The sequence below is a fragment of the Pleurodeles waltl genome, chromosome 3_1, assembly GCF_031143425.1.
Source record: "Pleurodeles waltl isolate 20211129_DDA chromosome 3_1, aPleWal1.hap1.20221129, whole genome shotgun sequence".
Classification (NCBI taxonomy): Eukaryota; Metazoa; Chordata; class Amphibia; order Caudata; family Salamandridae; genus Pleurodeles; species Pleurodeles waltl.
In genome coordinates this window covers 1,421,274-1,436,359 of record NC_090440.1, presented here as the reverse complement: position 1 = coordinate 1,436,359, position 15,086 = coordinate 1,421,274, and the positions used below count along the sequence as shown (strand labels likewise).

General features: G+C 49.0%; 1 protein-coding gene across 1 annotated transcript in view; it reads right to left on the bottom strand.

Moving 5' to 3' along the window:
- LOC138285943 (zinc finger protein Xfin-like) overlaps positions 1 to 15,086 on the bottom strand; it is a 664,541-nt gene that overhangs the window by 522,591 nt on the left and 126,864 nt on the right. Inside the window, exon 5 of the mRNA XM_069226463.1 lies at positions 12,640 to 12,750. Within this exon, the coding sequence (XP_069082564.1) occupies positions 12,640 to 12,750 (111 nt within the window). The remainder of the gene's footprint in view (positions 1 to 12,639; positions 12,751 to 15,086) is intronic.

Genomic DNA, 15,086 nt, shown 5'->3' with positions numbered 1-15,086 from the left:
AGAATCGTAAGTTTCTATGTTTATCACACCAAAGAACACCATGAGGACGATCAGCTCTTTGTGGAGTTTACAGGAGCAAAAAAGGGTAAAGCAGTAGAGAAAACAGCTCCTTTTCTTTCCTTACTTCCTTTCATACTTCATTCCTCCTTTTCGTCCCTTCCTTCTCCTCCTGTACGCCCATTCCTTCACTCCTGCTTCTTGTCGCTCCCTTTCTCACCTTCTTCACCGCCTGTAAGTCCATGCTTCATTCCTGCTTCTTGTCCCTCCATCCCTCAGTACCTTCTCCCCCTGTACGTCTATACCTTTATTCCTGCTTCTCCTCCCTACATTCCTCAGTACCTTCTCCCCCTGTACGTCTATACCTTTATTCCTGCTTCTCCTCCCTCCCTTCTTAACCTTCTTCTCCTCCTGTACGTCCATGCTTCATTCCTGCTTCTCGTCCCTCCCTTCCTCACCTTCTCCTCCTGTAAGTCCATGCCTTTGTTTCTACTTCTCGTCCCTTCCCTCCTCAGCTTGTTCACCTCCTGGATGTCCATGCTTCACTCCTGCTTCTCCTCCCTCCATCACTCCCTACCTTCTCCTCCTGTACGTCCACGCCTTCATTCCTGCTTCTCGTTCCTCAATTCCTCACCTTCTTCTCCTCTCATATGTCGATGCCTTCACTCCTGCTTCTCCTCCCTCCAATCCCCACTACATTTTATTCCTGTATGTCCATGCTTCACTCCTGCTTCTCGTCCCTCCGTTCTTCACCTTCTTCTTCTCTTGTATGTTGATGCCTTCATTCCTGCTTCTCGTCCCTCCATTCCCCAGTACCTTCTATTCCTGTATGTCCATGCTTCATTCCTGCAACTCGTCCCTCCCTTCCTCACCTTCTCCTACTGGATGTTCATGCCTTCATTCCTGCTTCTTGTCCCTCCATTCCTCACCTTCTCCTCCTGTACGTCCATACTTCACTCCTACTTCTCGTCCCTCCATTCATCACCTTCTCCTCCTGTACGTCCATGCTTCATTCCTGCTTCTCATCCCTCCCCTTCCTCACCTTCTCCTCCTGTACATCCATGCTTCATTCCTGCTTCTCATCCCTTCCTTTCTTCACCTTCTTCTCCTGTACGTCCATGCTTCACTCCTGCTTCTCGTCCCTTCCTTTCTTCACCTTCTTCCTCTCCTGTACGTCGATGCTTCATTCCTGCTTCTCGTCCCCTCCCTTCCTCACCTTTTTCTTCCCCGTATATCCATGCTTCACTCCTGCTTCTCGTCCCTCCCTTCCTCACCTTCTTCCCCGTACGTCCATGCTTCATTCCTGCTTCTCCTCCCTCCATTCCTCACTACCTTCTACTCATGTATGTCTATACCTTTATTCCTGCTTCTCCTCCCTCCCTTCTTCAACTTCTTCTTCTCCTGTACGTCCATGCTTCACTCCTGCTTCTCATCCCTCCCTTCCTCACCTTCTCCTCCTGTACGTCCATGCTTCATCCTGCTTCTCGTCCCTCCCTTCCTCACCTTCTCCTCCTGTAAGTCCATGCCTTTGTTTCTGCTAATCGTCCCTCCCTTCCTCAGCTTGTTCTCCTCCTGGTTGTCCATACCTTCATTCCTGCTTCTCCTCCCTCCATTCCTCACTACCTTCTCCTCCTGTACGTCCATGCTTCATTCCTGCTTCTAGTCCTTCCCTTCCTCACCTTCTTCTTCCCCGTACGTCCATGCTTCATTCCTGCTTCTCGTACTTCCCTTCCTCACCTTCCTCTCCTGTACATCCATGCTTCACTCCTGCTTTTCGTCCCTCCATTCCTCACCTTCTATTCCTGGTTTTCTATGCCTTCATTCCTGCTTCTCGTCCCTCCCTTCTTCACCTTCTCCTTCTGTAAGTCCATGCTTCACTCCTGTTTCTCGTCCCTCTCTTCCTCACCTTCTCCTCCTGTAAGTCCATGCTTCACTCCTGCTTCTGGTCCCTCCCTTCCTCACCTTCTCCTCCTGTACTTCCATTCCTTCATTCCTGCTTCTCGTCCCTCCATTCCTCACCTACTTTTCCTCCTGTATGTCCATTCCTTCATTCCTGTTTTTCGCCCCCTCCCTTCTTCACCTTCTTCTCCTCCTGTACGTCCATGCTTCATTCCTGCTTCTCGTCCCCTCCCTTCCTCACCTTCTTCTTCCCTGTACGTCCATGATTCACTCCTGCTTCTTGTCCCTCCCTTCCTCACCTTCTTCTTCCCCATACGTCCATGCTTCATTCCTCCTTCTCCTCCCTCCCTCCCTCCATTCCTCACTACCTTCTCCTCCTGTACGTCTATACCTTTATTCCTGCTTCTCCTCCCTCCCTTCTTCATCTTCTTCTTCTCCTGTACGTCCATGCTTCACTCCTGCTTCTCGTCCCTCCCTTCCTCACCTTCTCCTCCTGTAAGTCCATGCTTCACTCCTGCGTCTCATCCCTCTCCTTCTCCTCCTGTACGTCCATTCCTTCAATCCTGCTTCTCGTCCCTCCCTTCCTCACCTTCTTCTTCCCTGTACGTTCATGCTTCACTCCTGCTTCTCGTCGTTCCCTTCCTCACCTTCTTCCCCGCACGTCCATGCTTCATTCCTCCTTCTCCTCCCTCCCTTCCTCACTACCTTCTCCTCCTGTATGTCTATACCTTTGTTCCTGCTTCTCCTCCCTCCCTTCTTCTTCTCCTGTATGTCCATGCTTCACTCCTGCGTCTCATCCCTCCCTTCCTCACCTTCTCCTCCTGTAAGTCCATGCTTCACTCCTGCGTCTAATCCCTCCCTTCCTCACCTTCTCCCCCTGTACGTCCATGCTTCACTCCTGCTTCTCGTCCCTCCCTTCCTCACCTTCTCCTCCTGTACGTCCATGCTTCACTCCTGCTTCTCGTCCCTCCCTTCCTCACCTTCTCCTCCTGTACGTTCATGCTTCACTCCTGCTTTTCCTCCCTCCCTTCACCTTCTCCTCCTGTACGTCCATGCTTCACCCTGCTTCTCGTACCTTCCTTCTTCTCCTCCGTAAGTCCATGCTTCACTCCTGCGTCTCATCCCTCCCTAACTCACCTTCTCCACCTGTACGTCTATTCCTTCATTCCTGCTTCTCGTCCCTCCATTCCTCACCTTCTCCTCCTGTACGTCCATTGCTTCATTCCTGCTTCTTGTCCCTCCATTCATCACCTTCTCCTACTGTACGTCCATGCCTTCATTCCTGCTTCTCGTACTTCCCTTCCTCACCTTCTTCTCCTGTACGTCCATGCTTCACTCCTGCTTCTCGTCCCTCCCTTCCTCACCTTCTCCTCCTGTACGTCCATGCCTTCATTCCTGCTTCTCGTCCCTCCCTTCCTCACCTTCTCCTCCTGTACGTCCATGCTTCATTCCTGCATCTCGTCCCTCCCTTCCTCACCTTCTCCTCCTGTACATCCATGCTTCACTCCTGCTTCTCGTCCCTCCCTTCCTCACCTTCTCCTACTGTACATCCATGCCTTCATTCCTGCTTCTCGTCCCTCCCTTCCTCACCTTCTCCTCCTGTACATCCATGCTTCACTCCTGCTTCTCGTCCCTCCGTTCCTCACCTTCTCCTCCTGTAAGTCCATGCTTCACTCCTGCGTCTCATCCCTCCCTTCCTCACCTTCTTCTCCTCCTGTATGTCCATTCCTTCATTTGTGCTTCTCGTCCCTCCCTTCCTCTCCTTTTTTCCCTCCGTAAGTCCATGCCTTCATTCCTGCTTCTCGTCCCTCCGTTCCTCACCTTCTCCTCCTGTAAGACCATGCCTTCATTTCTGCTTCTCGTACTTCCCTTCCTCACCTTCCTCTCCTGTACATCCATGCTTCACTCCTGCTTTTCGTCCCTCCCTTCCTCACCTTCTCCTCCTGTACGTCCATGCTTTCACTCCTGCTTCTCGTCCCTCCCTTCCTCACCTTTTCCTCCTGTACATCCATGCCTTCCTTCCTGCTTTTCGTCCCTCCCTTCCTCACTTTCTCCTGTAAGTCCGTGCCTTCATTCCTGCCTCTTGTCCCTTCCTTCCTCACCCCCTTCGCCTCCTGTCTGTCCATTCCTTTATTCCTGGTTCTCGTCCCTCCCTTCCTCACTTTCTCCTCCTGTACGTCCATACCTTTATTCCTCTGTCTCATCCCTCCCCGCCTCACCTTCTTCTCCTCTTGTACGTCCATTCCTTTATTCCTGTTTCTCGTCCCTCCCTTCTTCACCTTCTTCTCCTCCTGTACGTCCATTCCTTCATTCCTGCTTCTCGTCCCTCCCTTCTTCACCTTCTTCTCCTGTACGTCCATGCTTCACTCCTGTGTCTCGTTCCTCCCTTCCTCACCTTCTTCTCCTCCTGTATGTCCATTCCTTCATTCCTGCTTCTCGTCCCTCCCTTCTTCACCTTCTTCTTCTCCTGTAAGTCCATGCTTCATTCCTGCACTTGTCCCTCCCTCCTCACCTTCTTCTCCTCCAGTACGTCCATTCCTTCATTCCTGCTTCTCGTCCCTCCCTTCCTCACCTTCTTCTCCTCCTGTATGTCCATGCTTCACTCCTGCATCTCATCCCTCCCTTCACCTTCTTCTCCTCCTGTATGTCCATTCCTTCATTCCTGCTTCTCGTCCCTCCCTTCTTCACCTCCTGGATGTACATGCCTTCATTCCTGCTTCTCGTCCCTCCCTTCCTCACCTCTTCTCCTCCGTAAGTCCATGCCTTCATTCCTGCTTCTCATCCCTCCCTTCCTGACCACCTTCTCCTCCTGTAGGTCAATTCCTTCATTCCTGCTTCTCGTCCCTCCCTTCCTCACCTTCTTCTCCTGTATGTCCATGCTTCATTCCTGCTTCTCGTCCCTCCCTTCACCTTCTTCTCCTCCTGTACGTCCATTCCTTCATTCCTGCTTCTCGTCCCTCCCTCCTCACCTTCTTCTCCTCCTGTACGTCCATTCCTTCATTCCTGCTTCTCGTCCCTCCCTCCTCACCTTCTTCTCCTCCTGTACGTCCATTCCTTCATTCCTGCTTCTCGTCCCTCCCTTCCTCACCTTCTTCTCCTCCTGTATGTCCATGCTTCACTCCTGCGTCTCATCCCTCCCTTCCTCACCTTCTTCTCCTCCTGTATGTCCATTCCTTCATTCCTGCTTCTCGTCCCTCCCTTCTTCATCTCCTGGCTGTCCATGCCTTCATTCCTGCTTCTCGTCCCTCCCTTCCCCACCGTTTCCTCCTGTACGTCCACGCTTTTATTCCAGCTTCTCATTCCTCCATTCCTTACCACCTCCTCCTCCCGTACGTCCATTCCTTCATTTCTGCTTCTCGTCCCTTCCTTCCTCAGCTACTTTTCTTTCCTTACTTCCTTTCATACCTTCATTCCTCCTACTTATCCCTTCCTTCTCCTCTTGTATGCCCAATCCTTAATTCCTGCTTCTTGTCGTTCCCTTCCTCACCTTCTCCTGCTGTAAGTCCATGCTTCACTCCTGCGTCTCATCCCCCCTTCCTCACCTTCTTCTCCTCCTGTACGTCCATTCCTTCATTCGTGCTTCTCGTCCCTCCCTTCCTCACCTTCTTCTCATCCGTAAGTCCATACCTTCTTCACATCCCTCCCTTCCTCACCTTCTTCTCCTCCTGTATGTCCATTCCTTCATTCCTGCTTCTCGTCCCTCCCTTCTTCACCTCCTGGCTGTCCATGCCTTCATTCCTGCTTCTCGTCCCTCCCTTCCTCACCTTCTTCTCCTCCGTAAGTCATGCCTTCATTCCTGCTTCTCGTCCCTCCCTTCCCCACCTTCTCCTCCTGTACGTCCATGCTTCATTCCTGCTTCTCATCCCTCCCTTCCTCACCTTCTTCTCCTCCTGTACGTCCATTCCTGCTTCTCGTCCCTCCCTCCTCACCTTCTTCGCCTCCTGTACGTCCATTCCTGCTTCTTGACCCTCTCTTCCTCACCTTCTTCTCCTCCTGTATGTCCATGCTTCACTCCTGCGTCTCATCCCTCCCTTCTTCACCTCCTGGATGTCCATGCCTTCATTCCTGCTTCTCGTCCCTCCCTTCCTCACCTTCTTCTCCTCCATAAGTCCATGCCTTAATTCCTGCTTCTCGTCCCTCCCTTCCCCACCTTCTCCTCCTGTACGTCCATTCCTTCATTCCTGCTTCTCATCCCTCCCTTCCTCACCTTCTTCACCTCCTGTACGTCCATTCCTTCATTCCTTCTTCTCATCCCTCCCTTCCTCACCTTCTTCTCCTCCTGTACGTCCATTCCTTCATTCCTGCTTCTCGTTCCTCCCTTCCTCACCTTCTTCTCCTCTGTAAGTCCATTCCTTCATTCCTGCTTCTCTTCCCTCCCTACTCACCTTCTTCTCCTCCTGTACGTCCATTCCTTCATTCCTGCTTCTCGTCCCTCCCTTCCTCACCTTCTACTCCTCCTGTACGTCCACGCTTTTATTCCTGCTTCTCATTCCTCCATTCCTTACCACCTCCTCCTCCCGTACGTCCATTCCTTAATTTCTGCTTCTCGTCCCTTCCTTCCTCGGCTCCTTTTCTTTCCTTACTTCCTTTTATACCTTCATTCCTCCTACTTATCCCTTCCTTCTCCTCCTGTATGCCCAATCCTTAATTCCTGCTTCTTGTCGTTCCCTTCCTCACCTTCTCCTGCTGTAAGTCCATGCTTCACTCCTGCGTCTCATCCCCCCTTCCTCAACTTCTTCTCCTCCTGTACGTCCATTCCTTCATTCGTGCTTCTCGTCCCTCCCTTCCTCACCTTCTTCCCCTCCGTAAATCCATGCCTTCTTCACGTCCCTCCCTTCCTCACCTTCTACTCCTCCTGTACGTCTATTCCTTCATTCATGCTTCTTGTTCCTCCCTTCCTCACCTTCTTCCTCCTGTACGTCCATGCTTCACTCCTGCGTCTCATCCCTCCCTTCCTCACCTTCTCCTCCTGTACGTCTATTCCTTCATTCCTGCTTCTCGTCCCTCAATACCTCACCTTCTCCTGAACGTCTATGCTTCACTCCTGCTTCTCGTCCCTCCCTTCCTCACCTTCTCCTCCTGTACGTCCATGCTTCATTCCTGCTTCTTGTCCTTCCCTTCCTCACTACCTTCTCCTCCTGTAAGTCCATACTTCACTCCTGCTTCTTGTCCCTCCCTTCCTCACCTTCTCCTCCTGTACGTCCATGCTTCACTCCTGCTTCTCGTCCCTCCCTTCCTCACCTTCTCCTCCTGTACATCCATGCTTCACTCCTGCTTCTCGTTCCTCCCTTACCTTCTCCTCATGTACATCTATTCCTTCATTCCTGCTTCTCGCCCCTCCAGTCCTCACCTTTTCCTCCTATACGTCCATGCTTTACTCCTGCTTCTCATCCCTCCCTTCCTCACCTTCTCCTCCTGTACATCCATGCTTCATTCCTGCTTCTTGTCCTTCCCTTCCTCACTACCTTCTCCTCCTGTAAGTCCATACTTCACTCCTGCTTCTTGTCCCTCCCTTCCTCACCTTTTCCTCCTATACGTCCATGCTTTACTCCTGCTTCTCATCCCTCCCTTCCTCACCTTCTCCTCCTGTACATCCATGCTTCACTCCTGCTTCTCGTTCCTCCCTTCCTCACCTTCTCCTGTTGTACATCCATGCTTCACTCCTGCTTCTCGTCCCTCCCTTCCTCACCTTCTCCTCCTGTACGTCCATGCCTTCATTCCTGCTTCTTGTCCCTACCTTTCTCACCTTCTTCTCCTGTAAGTCCATGCTTCACCCCTGCTTCTCGTCCCTCCCTTCCTCACCTTCTCCTCCTGTACGTGCATGCCTTCATTCCTGCTTCTCGTCCCTCCCTTCCTCACCTTCTCCTCCTGGATGTCCATGCCTTCATTCCTGCTTCTCGTCCCTCCCTTCCTCACCTTCTCCTCCTGTACGTGCATGCCTTCATTCCTGCTTCTCGTCCCTCCCTTCCTCACCTTCTCCTCCAGTACATCCAAGCCTTCATTCCTGCTTCTCGTCCCTCCTTTCCTCACCTTCTCCTCCTGTACGTCCGTGCCTTCATTCCTGCTTCTTGTCCCTCCCTTCCTCACCCCCTTCTCCTCCTGTCCGTCCATTCCTTTATTCCTGCTTCTCGTCCCTCCCTTCCTCCCTTTCTCCTCCTGTACGTCCATTCCTTCATTCCTGCTTCTCGTCCCTCCCTCCTCACCTTCTTCTCCTCCTGTACGTCCATTCCTTCATTCCTGCTTCTTGTCCCTCGCTTCCTCACCTTCCTCTCCTCCTGTACGGCCATTTCTTCATTCCTGCTTCTCGTTCCTCCCTTCTTCACCTTCTTCGCCTCCTGTACGTCCATGCTTCACTCCTGCATCTCGTCCCTCCCTTCCTCACCTTCTTCTATTCCTGCAAGCTCATTCCTTCATCCATGCTTCTCGTCCCTCGCTTCCTCCTCCTGTACGTCCATTCCTTCATTCCTGCTTCTCGTCCCTCCCTCCTCACCTTCTTCTCCACCTGTACGTCCATTCCTTCATTCCTGCTTCTTGTCCCTCGCTTCCTCACCTTCCTCTCCTCCTGTACGGCCATTTCTTCATTCCTGCTTCTCGTTCCTCCCTTCTTCACCTTCTTCGCCTCCTGTACGTCCATGCTTCACTCCTGCTTCTCGTCCCTCCGTTCATCACCTTCTCCTCCAGTACATCCATGCCTTCATTCCTGCTTCTCTTCCTTCCCTTCCTCACCTTTTCCTCCAGTACATCCATGCCTTCATTCCTGCTTCTCGACCCTTCCTTCCTCACTTTCTCCTCCTGTGCGTCCATACCTTTATTCCTGCGTCTCATCCCTCCCCTCCTCACCTTCTTCTCCTCCTGTACGTCCATTCCTTCATTCCTGCTTCTCGTCCCTCCCTTCTTCACCTTCTTCTCCTCCTGTACGTCCATTTCTTCATTCCTGCTTCTCGTCCCTTCCTTCCTCAGCTCCTTTTCTTGCCTTACTTCTTTTCTTACCTTCATTCCTTTCTTGTCCACTCATTTCTTCCTCACTTTCTACTCCTCCACTCCGTCTTGTGCCTTTCCTCCTTACCTCCCTACTTCCTTGAATGCCCTCTTTTCTCCTTTGTGTCCCTTTATTCCTCAATTCCCTCTCTTCATTCCTTCTTTCCTTCCTTCCATTCCTCCTTCTCAACAATTCACATCTACTTCTCCTTCTCGTCCCTTTCCTCCTTGCCTCCCTCTCTCCTTCCATGTCTTAATTTCTCCTTCTTGTCCATTCCTTTCTTCCTTCTCCTCCTGTACGTCCATGCCTTCATTCCTGCTTGCTGCCTCGGCTCCATTTTTTTCTAACCTCCTTCAATGCCTTCATTCCTAGTTCTCATCCCTTCCTTCTCCTTCACTCCTTCCACGCCTTACTTCCTCCTTCTCGCCCCTTTTTCGCCTTATCTCCTTCCTTCCACGCCTTCATTCCTTTTGTGTCCCTTTTTTCCTCAGCTCCTTCCCTTTTCTTCCTTCCTTCCATACCTTCATTCTTTCTTCATGTCCCTTCCCTCCTCACCTTCTTCCTTCCATACCTTAATTCCTTCCTTGACCCTTTCTTTACTACCTCCTCCTTCTTCCCACCATGCCTTCATTCCTCCGTCTCTTCTATTCCTTCCTACCTCACTTTCTTCTCCTCCATTACGCCCATACCTTCATTAATGCTTTTAGAACCTTCCTTCCTCCCTCAGCTCTGTATCGCTCCTTCCTTCCATGACTTCATTCCTAGTTCTCATCACTTTCTTCCTCACATTCATCTCCTCCACTGCTTCCATGCCTTCAGTCCCCTGTTTCTCTATTCCTTTCTTCTCGTGTACTTCCTTCCATCAGCGTCTTCATTGCTCCTTCTGTTTCTGCTCCTCTTTCCAGAGGTAACTCACAGAAAGGGACCTGTATTGTTGCAGAGGCCACTCTCGGGAGTCAATCTCTTACATTTGTGTGTCGCACTCCAGTGAGTTTAGCATTGCTCATGCACCCGCCTCAGGAGGAAGACGCAGACGGTCTCTCAGGCTTAAAATTGGACGAGACAGGCTCATCTCTTCATCCATCTTAGTTCATTCAAATGCACTAAATGATTTCGCTTCATGGGTTCTTCACTTTCATTAATCGGTTAATCTGCAGTTTCCTGCAAACAATCGCGCTCTCAGTCCAGACACAGTTTTCTACAGGAGTCTAAGCTTGCTCAAACTTACCCTATAGACTGTCCACTGCAGTGCTTTCAACAAACTAACGTCAACAGAGGGACAAGGATAGAACGGGCAGAGCCAATGTAAATGGCTGAAGGTCTGAGGTAGTCAGTGTTAACTAGGTAAAGCGGTACCACTGTCAGTGGTTCCAGAAGGTCTGGGGTAGTCGATGTAATCCAAGCAACAACTACTGATGTCCATGGATCTAGAAGACCTGGGGAAGTCGATGTAAGCCGAGTAACGACTACCAGAGTCAATGGATCTAGAAAGTCTAGGGTAGCCAGTGTTAACCAGGTGAAGAGGTACCAGTGGTTCTAGAAGGCCTTGGGTAGTCGATGTAAGCCGAGTAACAACTACCAGTGTCAACAGATCTAGAAGGTCTAGAGCAGTTGACGTTAACCAGCTCCAGAGGTATTTTTTTCCAATAGCCGGAGAAGGGCTAAAGAAGTTGTCTTTAACCCGGTGAAGATGTACTGGTACAATGATTGTAGACGTTGTGGTCAGTAGTTACTAAATGAAGAGATATCAGTGCCAATGGCTTTAAAAGATCTGGAGAAAGGCAAAGAACTAAGACAGTCGATGTTAATCAGGTGAACAGCTACTGGTGCCAACAGCTATAGGTGGCTTGGAGCAATCGATGTTAATCAGATGAAGATATCTTGGCGCTAATGGCTGTAGACGTTCTCAAGCATGCTCACCAGGTGAAGAAGCATTGGTGCCAATAGTTCTATAAGATCCGGGGCAGTCATTGTTACCCAAATGAAAAAGTACAGTGCCAAGGGTTAAAGAAGGATCGGAAAAGTTGGTATTACCCAGGAGAAGAGGTACCAGTGCCAAGGGTTTTAGAAGGTATTAAGTAGGTGAGCAGGCGCCAGTGGGAACAGATATAGAAATCCTAGGGCAGTGAGTGATAAACAGGTTCAGAGGTACCAGGGTTAAAGGCTGTGGAAGACCTGAGGTAGTCAACATTAACCAGGTGAAGAGGTATCGGTGCCTCCAGAAGATCCTGAGCAGTCGATGTTATCCAGGTGAAGGGGAGGCAGTCAGTGCTACAGATGAAGAGGTACAAGTGTCAATGGCTGTAAAAGGCCTGAAGCTGTCAACATTTCCTAGGCGAAGAGTTGCCAGTGCCAATGGTTCTAGAAGTGTCTGGGGGGAATCAATGTTCACTAGGTGAAGGAATAAAAATAATAACAGAATGGGTGACTGCCAACAAGAGATATAAACGAGCAATTAGAACAGGTAAGGCAAACTTTCACTCAGATAGAATCCTGAAAGCACCTACCCTTTGGCAGGCACTGCTCAGTGTTGAAAAATCTAGAAAATGCTCCTGAACATGTACAAGATCCTTGGTCCAATGAGAAATGCAATCAGAATGCAGACTTCTTATGTCGGAAGATAAGACATTCAAGCTTCCTTGTCACCTGTTGTAAAACAGCATGAAGTCACCATTATCAGTCTCTCGTGGGGTCCTTTAATATCTCTTAATATCTTTGTGTACTGAAAGTGGGCAGGGCCTCGGCTGTCCAGCAGATGTGTTCCCTGTCAGCTTGTATAGGAATACTTATCGGCTGGCCCAAACGAGCAAGAGTCATTGTAAATGCACCCAGGAAAGAAGGCTTCGTTCCAGATTTCTTTGGTCTCTCCATTATCATAAACAACAGAGCTTGATCCCGAGGCCCTCTCTAGCTACAGACCAGTCTCCCAAGTGAGGTATTGCAGGGAGCAGGTCTCCATCAGCTGCCTGTGCCTACGACCACTGATAACTTGCTGCACGCAGCATGGACAGGCTTCCAGGAAGGCTACAGCGCTGAGCTCATCATCATCTCAATGCTGGATGAGCCGATGACACAGGCAGATTCAGATTTGTGAACCGCATTATTCTTATTAGACCCAACTGTGGCATTTAATACAGTGGATCACAAAATTCTTCTCATGAGACTTGAAGATGCTGGGATCCCAGGCGTACCTCTGAAGTAGTTTCACAACATTGTGACAAAGAGAGCCTTCCATGTAAGATGTATGCCTCACTAGTCCTCCTAAGCCAGTGCTCCTGTGGTGTTCCTCGGGGTTCTGCCCTTTCTCAAGTCCTCTTTAACTCGTACCTATCCCCTTCTGGCCTCTTGGTTGAGTCGTTTGGCTTGAAATTGTTTTGTTCGCCCAAACTACTGTAAGCTTCAAAGTGAGTGACATCAGAGCAACATCTAAGCTACATGATTGCTTACTGCAGGGTCAATAGAGGATACATTCAATCATCTTAAATTGAATGGAATAATGACAGATGTTGGGTCCGTATTTCCAGCGTCCATTGAACTCTTGGTTTGGTGCACTGCAGGCATTTTCAAAGAAGTCAACCCGTGCATCAATAGTGTTCAACTTAAATACCAAAAATGCAATTGTTTCTCTCAGTTTAACTGACAGTGTGAGTTGTATTTTTATTTCAGATAGTAGCCACAGAAATGAATAGACTATTGTAACTTGACTGGGCATGTAAACATGTCTAGAAAGATACTACTTAAAATTATAAGCAAGCAAACCTTACCTAAAATGCGGTCACATCTGCTTCGCGCTCGTGCACCACGCTGAGCCACCGTACCGCGATCCAACTCCTCTTTCTTCCTCAAAACATTACCAGGTTTAAGGAAATGATCTTCTGTGAAAAAAGTCCACGTAAGTATGTTGTGAAGACAGCCTCCATGGGGCTGAAGTGGAAATCAGTGTTTGTGAGGTCATAACAAGGGTTAAACAAATGCAGGTATTCAATAGATTGCATGGACACGTGCATGCCCACATAATCGCATGTGCCGATTGCTCAGTAGGAGACTGAGACACCGTGTGACATGCCTAGTTCACACATAATGTTATTTCCAACTACACATTTAGATCAATCTGTAAAAAATATGCCCAGAATGTCTCAAATGGAGAGTTTGGTGCATTTTTCTGTTATGTTTCATGCAGACTGGCTAGAGGGAGCTTGCAGGGTGCTATCCCCATAATCCACGCTTCCCATTTCTGCTTAAGGGAGCTGCAAGACCAACTGGAAGGATTTAACCCAAACATGCTAAAAAGGAAGGCCTTGCTCCATCTTGAAATACTCTCATGCTCTAATATAAACTAGTAAAACAGTTTCTTGAATATTAAGAGAATTAGAAGTTATGTGGATAGTGTGACTGTCAAACTGCTTAGAGGATCAACACTAGAATCAAAAATTAAAACATGGCTAGGAAGCCACAAAAAACCCTTATGGCTCAACCTTTCAGGGTCCTATAAAGTTCTTGAACCTCTGCAAATACTTGGGCAGAGGGCACATTAATATAATTAGCTAAAAGGATTAGAATTGTTGCTCGGTTGGCCATCACGGCACAGCAGATTCTTGAAAGATGGCATAAACAAAATAATTAAAAACTCCAAAGTCCATATGGGGATATGGCGCGTACATCCCACATGGAGGGGACCAGGGAACACCATTGAGAGATGAGGCAGAAACACTTCATTTATAATTAACAGCAAGGAATAGTTTCTTACCTGTAACTCCTGTTGTCTCGTAGGGTAATTTCCATGATGTCATAAGCACTGAATAGCCCCGCCTACGAGTGAGGACCCTGGAGCAGTTCTTGAATATGTCTTCTCAAGTGGAGGTTTTCACCTTTCTTCAGGAAGGCCTGTAAAGACGCTCAAGAAAGAGACCGATAATGCAGCCTACATATCTAGGCTACAATGGCCCAGTTCTTCATCATGAAGTCAAAGAAGGGCCAATACATTACAAATGAGTATAATTTAAGATGTTTTGCAAACAGTATAAATCTCCTTCACAAATCCCTTTTTATGACAGTGATGAGGGAGAGCAGGGCAGAGTGGCCTCCTAGGCTGCCTTTATAAAATAGAGACTGTGCCTTTAAGAATCTAGGGACCACCAGTATCCCATCATGCCCAGCAGGCGGCAGTCGCTTCATTCTTTTTTAAGGTGATATGGGGCATATAAAGATTGCAAGGATACCCCTGTCCATTCCACCGGGGAGGAGGGAGAGTTGCTTATGACTTAGCATGGAAATTCCCCAAGGAGAGGACAGGAGTTACAGGTAAGAAACTATTCCTTCTCTCGTGGGGGATTTCCAGGTAGAGTCCTAATCACTGAAGAGAGTAGCAAGCCCGTCCCACTGAGAGCCGTGGAGAAGACAGAGGGTCACTTACACGGTTTAAGCAAACAGATCTGCTCTGGCATCAGAGTCTCGGCAGTAGAGCTTGGTAAAAGTATTACTGATTTCAGAGACGGGATATTGCATAGTAAAGCAGCAACGCCGCTTTCCCCCTAGTAGAGTGCGCTTTAGGTTTAGCTGGGAGAGATTTATGAGCTTTTTGGTAGCACAATAAAACACATGAAATTATCCAAATAGAGATGGATTGCTTGGAGGTGACTAATCCTGTGCGGACAGGACCATAGTTAATAAACCATTGGTCAGTTTGTTGGATATCCCCTGCCTTATTGAGATAAAACTTCACAACCCTCCTAACATCCAGTGAATGGAGAGATCTTTCTGCTGGAGTAGAGAGTTTCTGAAAGAATGTGGGCAATGAGATAGCCTGGTTCGCAGTGGAAGTCTGATACCACTTTGGGAAGGAATTTTGGGTGAGTTCTTTCCTAGAATGAAAGACAGTGTATGGTTCATGAGAGCATAGTGCTTGTATCTCGCTCACCTGGCGAGCTGATGTTTTCGCTACCAGGAAAGCTGTTGTCCATGTAAGGTGTTGTAAGGAAGCTTTGTGGATGGGTTCAAAGGGAGCCTGCATAAGACGAGAAAGAACTATACTGAGTTCCCAGGGTGACGAAGGACGCCTAATAGGAGGGAAAACCTTCTTCAACCCCTCTAAGAAATCCTTCATGACCGGGATTTGGAAAAAAGATGTTTGTGATGGACATTTCCTGTAGGCATTAAGAGCTGCCAAAAGAACCTTAATGGAAAAGAATTGCAAGCCAGCTCTAGCCAAGTG